Genomic DNA, 6,871 nt, shown 5'->3' with positions numbered 1-6,871 from the left:
GGGGACTGGCGGTGCGCAGCAGCAGCTGCAGCTCATTCGCCTCACCCTGCCCCTCCTGGCCTTGCCCCGTCATGCCCAGCTACACCCCGCTTTGCCAGGCCTCTCCTTTTGTCCTCCACTACTTTGCCAGGCCACATCTCACCATGCCCGGACCCACTTTGCTAGGCCTCACTTCTCCTGGCTTGGGCCATGGAGCTCTATCAGCCTTGCACCCCAGGGCTCGGGGTGCAGGCATCCTTGATGGGGTGGCTCACACGTTGCCGGCCAGAGGCAGTTCCAGGCTGTGGCTCTGCATGCAGCGTGAATACCATGTTCCCCTCTCCAGCCCTAACACGTGGCCCAGAGGGCAACTGGGAGCCAGCCCCTGCCAATGCTTGGTTTGTGCCACCACGCACTCCCATCTCCCTGCCTTTCGTCCCACAGGCCAAGTCCCATCCACCAGACAGCATGGAGGGAGGCAGGGAGGAGCTAGGAATGAGAAAGAGGGAGGGAGGGAGGGAGGGAGGGAAGGAAGGAAGGAGATTGGAATGAGAGGGAGGGAGGGTCTGAGGGAAGTCCTGCCTTAGCACTTGGCCACCAGCAGCCCTGCTGCCCTTTCACCATCCCCTTGCCCCCTCCCCCTTTTGCCCGGGCTTGCCTGGTGCGCCAGTTGCGGCCCTATCTGGACCGAGATGCCCTACGCACAGTCACTCATGCGCTCGTGACCTCTCAGTTAGACTACTGCAACGTTCTCTACATGGGGCTGCCCTTGAGGACCACTCGGAGGCTTCAGCTGGTGCAGAATGCAGCCGCGCGAGTTGTGATGGGAGTCTCCCGATACTCCCGTGTAACACCTCTTCTTCGCGAGCTGCATTGGCTTCCAGTTGCCCTCCGGGTGAGATTCAAGGTGCTGGTGAAGCCCTACATGGCATGGGTCCGGATTATCTTAGGGAGCACCTGCAACTTCTCATCGTCCTGTGCGCTCCCATAGAGAGGCCCTCTTTAGGGTGCCGCCGGTTAGGGAGTGCTGGCGGATGATCCCCAGAGGGAGGGCATTCTCTGTGGGCGCGCCTGCCCTTTGGAATGATTTACCTGTAGAACTCCGGACCGCCCCTGATCTGCATTCATTTCACCGGGACCTGAAAACCTGGCTTTTCGATTTATCAGGCCTGGACTGAAGGGGTTTTACCTTTTTAAATATTGTTTTAATTGTTGGGCTTAATTAATTAAATTTATTTTAATTTTATATTATCTTTTATATTGTATTTTATGCTGCCCTGTAAACCGCCCTGAGTCCTTCGGGAACAGGGCGGTATAGAAATCTAAATAAATAAATAAATAAATAAATAAATAAATAAATAAATAAATATATATATATATATCCTAGGCGTCTCCCATCCTATCGCTAAGAATACTTTGGTTACAAAGCCAGGTCTCCTTGCATGGAGAGTGGGCCTCCCTCTGACCCACGCCTTTTGCCTTCCTGCACCCACCATGAGCAACCTGGCCAAGGAGAGTGAGCACAGCAGCAGCAGACTTCAGGAGGTAAGCGCAGCTGGACGCCCCCTTGGGCAAGTGGGGCTGTGCTAGGCTGAGCTGTGGGGTCCTGGTGCCGCAGGAGCTCGAGGGCTGGGCTGGGTACTTCACCTCTACTGCCCAGGGCTCCGGGCAGCCCGCGCCACCATCCAGGGCCTCCCTGCACGGCCTGAGAGGGATGGTGAGGCTCCTCCAGTGGACCATGCCCTGGTGCTCACCCTGGTCCCACCCTCCTCTGCCAGAGACCTTTGGATCCGCCCCAGTCCTGCCCAGGCCCTCACAGGTGCCCCTGACATGAGAGCTGGCCACGCCCAGCCAGTAGGCCACGCCCAGCCAGTAGGCCACGCCCACCCCCGGGCAACCACAATGCTGATGCTGGCCCTCAATGAAATTGAGTTTGACACCCCTGCTTTAAAAGGTTGAAATGTAAGATATGTTGTCACAGTGGTCTTTTGCAATGAGAAGAAAAGGAAGATGCTGACCTTGCATTTGAGATAGGAAATACAACACTACCGAAGAGCTTAATGGAAGCGGGTAGGTTTGACCGCAGGGAAAGGTTTAGGCCAGGGAATCCCAGAGCAAGGAAGCAAAGCTGCAGCCACCCATCTGGAGCAGCAGCAAACGGCAGCATCTGCCGCAGCTCTTTTGACCGCAGAATCAGCTGAGCGCGGCTATCACGTGGGGGACGTGTCAAAGGTCACAGCGCAACTCACAATGGAGCTCTCTGAGCCAGTGCAAAGCGGCTTACGGATCCTAGCTGAACCAAGGTGCTTCTCGCTCCGAGATTTCCAGGCTCTGCTCCAGGCTGCCTTCCAGAGCTTGCTCAGCGACCAGGCCTCCTTCGGTGAGTGCTGGTTTCCGGGGGCGAGCCTCCAGCCACCGGCGTGGAGAAGAGTTGGGCGCTGCGCTGGGAGTTGGGCGCCAGCCGAAGGAAGCGTGCCGGCAGCACGGCGGATCGCTTGTCTTTGGCCAGTGCTGACGCCTGGCTGCATTCGCGGCAGCGCCCACAGTCGTTTCCCATCAAGCGCAGGGGGTTTCCCCAGCGGTGAGCCGCGCTGAAATGGTGCGCTGCGCCCTCTTTCTCCCTTTGTTTCTTTCGGAGTTTTGCTCCCGCTGCTGCTTTCCTCCATTTACCTGCAGTTGTCATTTCCTTGCAGAAATTCAAGGGTGTTTCTCGCTTATTTGTGGCCTAAAAGCGAAGGTAAAGCCACTCTCTCCCGAAAGCAGAGTGAGAAAGAAAGAAGGTGCCGTTTGGAGGTGGTTTCTTCCACCTCCCTGACGGTCGTAGCCGGTTGGTTTCCACCGTTTTGTTTTTAATCTTCCGGCGAGGCGTTCCCAGCCCTTTGACAGTCGGAAGTGATTTTTGCAAAAGTCAGAGGTACAAGCGGGCTGGGTTTAGTACCTGGGTCCCGCAGGCTTTATTGTGATCATGTGCCATTCTTTGGAATTACTCAATGGCTGTAATAAATTGTTCTTAATCTTATGGCTGAAAAACGCCGCTCATTTGTTTTGATGGCTTTGGGTTTTGTTTTTGTTTGCTTCAAATTGAATTTCTCTGACGATTGGGATTTGTCAGCTGTTTACCAAACTGTGAGGTTTCTTGAGGGTAGGCCGGCCGCCTCTCGCAGGAGAAAAGGTGCTCCCGTTTGCCTGAAGGGCTCTGCGAGAACTTGGGCTGAATACGCGCGGCCTCCGGTGGGTGCTAGTTTGAACTGCAACCCTAGAAAAACTATAGATTTTCTTAAAAGGGAGGCGGGGAAAAGAGTAAAAATCAGAGTTGAGTTGGGAAGTGGGGTAGAGGGGTGACACGGTATTCCGAGCACTATTGTTAGAAAAGCGAAATTACAGGCTCACTTCACTCTAGCACTCGGGAAAAAATAATTTCACACGGTTATCTGAACTCGGAGACGTCTGCCCTTAATTGGCAAAAAGGGTTTTCAACTCTTCTCCTCCTCCTCCTCCCGAACGAGAAGACCTCAATTTTCTAAAAATATAAATGTCTACTGACACTACTAGTCAACCTGATTACTTCCCAAACTCTGTGTTGGCCAGTAGTTCAAAGAACAAGTGGCCATGAGTGGGAAAGGGAAACTACAGGAGACTTTGTTGGGGTAATGGCTGAGCTCCTTTTCTTTCTTCGGTGCTTTCTGGCTGTTGGGGATAAATCTAGATCAGCGTTTCCCAACCTTAGGAACTTGAAGATGCGTGGACTTCAACTCCCAGAATTCCCCAGCCAGCATAGCTGGCTGGGGAATTCTGGGAGTTGAAGTCCACGCATCTTCAAGTTCCTAAAGGTTGGGAAACGCTGATCTAGATCAATTTAGTGCTGGAAATAGCCTATATAATATCTCAGATCTTGCAGAAATTATTCATGTTTGAGATGAAAGGTAGCTGACATTTCCCCAACATTATTTTAATTCCTTATAAAGGAAGATCTATGAAAACAAGTCCTTCCCCCAATATTGTGTTTAGAACTGTAATTGTAAATGTTGTCAATATGACAGCTAGCTGCTGCAGTATAATTGCATGGAGCTTAGTCTTCCTGAATGGGAAAACCATTGTATATATACAGTGTGTGTGTATCCTCCTGAAATATGCCATCATCAAGCATTCATTTCTTTTTAGATTACCCAGATTTGGAACATATTGATCCAGTAATATTCAAATGCTGCCACGCAGCAGCTACCACTTATATAATAGAAGCTGGAAAGCAAAAAGCTGACAAATCTATTATAAGGTATTCCAAAACTCAACTCTTAAAAATTTTTGTTTGACTTGTATTAGATTTATTGGTAACACATCTTGCTTTTCCTTTTAGCACCTATCTAGAAGACTGTAAATTCAACAGAGAAAGAATTGAACATTTTTGCACTGAATATCAGGTTTCTAATCACATTTTATCTTTTTGCATTCCTTCCATTAATGTGTGTGTAATCTGTAGAAGCTTACACGCTCTACTTTTATCCTTTCCCTTTGTGTAGATACATAAGGATAACTTAGAAATCATATTGGGAAGGTATGTCCAGGGAAATTATATTAATCTTCCAACTTTCAAATGCATCTTGAAAATAATAAACATCTTCACAAGTTACCTAATTGAGGTAACGTTCTCCACAAAACCACAATTAATACATTGCTGCTACTTTTCTTTTTACCTATATGAACTTGCAACAGTTATGCTGTTCAGCATATCTTAGCCTAATAGTTATTTACTATGTTCGCAGTATAGGCAGATGTCCACTACATGTAATTGATGTTTGTTGGTGTCTGGAATATCAAATCAAGGTAATTTAAATCAAATGGGTATTATTTCTTTTTCACTTTGATTTGGAAAACTTATTTTTTCCCTTGTCTTATCTCTTTAGACTAATCAACGTCATAAACATTATTGCCCTGCCTATTTGATGACCTTAAAAGTAGAGGTATAGCATCCATCCAGAAAGTTCAAATATTAGTAGATTATTATTGCTTTAGTTTCATTACTTATTAACAATTAATGTTTGGGATTTTGTTATTTTAGAACATTGATTCAAGATCTCATCAGGACATTAATTTTACTTGTTCCATGGATCAATTGCAGGTATTTTATCTTACCCTTTTGTGTACTGATAGAGTAGCACCAGACTTTACAAAAAGTCCATAAAATATAAAATGCTTCACTTAAAATATAAGATGCTTCACATCTTTTAAAATACAAAATGCTACAGAATTACTAGCTTTTCTATTTTTCCAATATGAGTTTTCAAGTTGATTCACATAAGTGACTGCACTATGCAAAAATATTTTTGGCAGAATGGGTGGAAGCTGTTTCAGATGTGTTACATTAGATGAAACCGATTTTCTGTGTTGTATACTTGAATATATAATATGTACTGAGCATGGAATTTAGATTATTTGGCTTTACGTAAGCTACTATGTATTGATAGCTTCATTAAAACTAATAAACTTACTAATGAGGGGAAAAGGAGTAAACTTACCAAAACTTGAAAAACTAAGAAATAAGCAACTGTCTACAGTTACATATAGTTTCAAAATTCTATAGGTACAAATCACATTTAGGTAAAAATCCCATGTTTCAATGGATGCATTAGATAACTTTAGGATTGCCAGCTCAGAAAATTGTTGGGTTAGTTTACTTCTTTATATTTAATTAAACTGTAAGATATTATATTGTTCTGTATATTATTTGACAAATAAGAAAAAATATTTTATCAATCTATGTGTCCCAGTCCAAACTGATTAATTTTATATGTGATAATGTTATTACAACAATGTCCCCTTTAGGCAAATTCATGATGTACACTAATTAAAATAATGAAGTAGTTTGTTTCCTAAAAATATCAAATGGCAGAAAAACACATTAAGTCACTTGGATTTTTGGTACAAAGGGAATTTCTAATAATGAATATTTATAGCAAAATATTTCTTTTCTGAAGCTCTTACTTCATATTTTAGGATTTAGTTGGAAAGTTAAAAGAAGCAGCTAAAAGTCTAGAAAGGAAAACTCAACTATAATTTACACACTTGGCAATCAACTACACTGAAGAAAAGAAAATGCTTGCTTCTTTGACTATATAATCTTTTTCCTGGTTCTTATTTAATGGAACTTTGGTATATGTTTGGTCAAACAGAAATGGACCGTTTACTTTCTAGATAACATTGCAAGATTTGTGTGCAATAAAATCTCAAGCTTGTTAAACTGTGATATCTGTTTAGATAGCTATACATTTCTGAAATATCTGTTTCAGTTGTGCCCTTTTTAAAAAATTTTGATTTCCCAATTATCTACTTTATCATCTAATAAACAAGTCAACATGAATCTAGTTTGTGTGTCTTATCTGACTATAATAATGAGTTGGGAGGGACTGGATTCTTAGCAGCTCCAACATTCCAAGATAATCTACCCAACAAAATCATGTTAAAAAGCTGTAGAGCTCTGGATCTAAACACCATTCTATTGTAATGAAGTCATCACCTTGCTTGCATGTGCTGAAAAGCACCTTTGGGACTTGCTTGCACCGCATTTTGGTGAAGGTGTGTTCCTGCTGTTTTTCCCCTTTTAATGTTGAAGTGATTTACAGGAAAAGTTGAAAAGATTCCATTCATTCATCTGCTTAAACCTGGGCTTACTTATTAAACATTCAACCATTTCTGTAAATAGAAAACAGTTGGAGTGTCCTGAATTGTGGCAGTTGAGTGACTATGACCAGCTTTCTCTCCTTGGCTCAAAAACCAAAACAAAAAACCTATCCTCATCCCCAGGTTACAATGTGGGTTGAACTTAGTAATTACACACCTACTACTAGAGGGGCAGCAATGTCAGTCTGGAGTATTTGGAGGGTGGGGTGCACAAAGA

At 44.3% G+C, this 6,871-nt stretch overlaps 1 protein-coding gene across 1 annotated transcript; it reads left to right on the top strand.

Annotated features, from left to right (window-relative positions):
* Positions 1–2,229: 2,229 nt before the first annotated feature.
* LOC310648272 (COMM domain-containing protein 3-like) lies at positions 2,230–6,328 on the top strand (the record flags this gene model as incomplete). The annotated part of the gene is made up of 8 exons (XM_083376023.1): positions 2,230–2,359; positions 4,141–4,252; positions 4,334–4,397; positions 4,497–4,531; positions 4,740–4,800; positions 4,881–4,937; positions 5,036–5,095; positions 5,971–6,328. 8 exons carry the CDS (start codon positions 2,230–2,232, stop codon positions 6,028–6,030), a joined length of 579 nt encoding a protein of 192 aa, XP_083232149.1. The 3' UTR covers positions 6,031–6,328.
* Positions 6,329–6,871: the final 543 nt, after the last annotated feature.

The sequence above is a fragment of the Vipera ursinii genome (assembly GCF_947247035.1).
Source record: "Vipera ursinii genome assembly, chromosome: W".
NCBI lineage: Eukaryota > Metazoa > Chordata > Lepidosauria > Squamata > Viperidae > Vipera > Vipera ursinii.
Note: the sequence above shows the minus strand (reverse complement) of the source record. Positions and strands in the feature narration are given on the sequence as shown.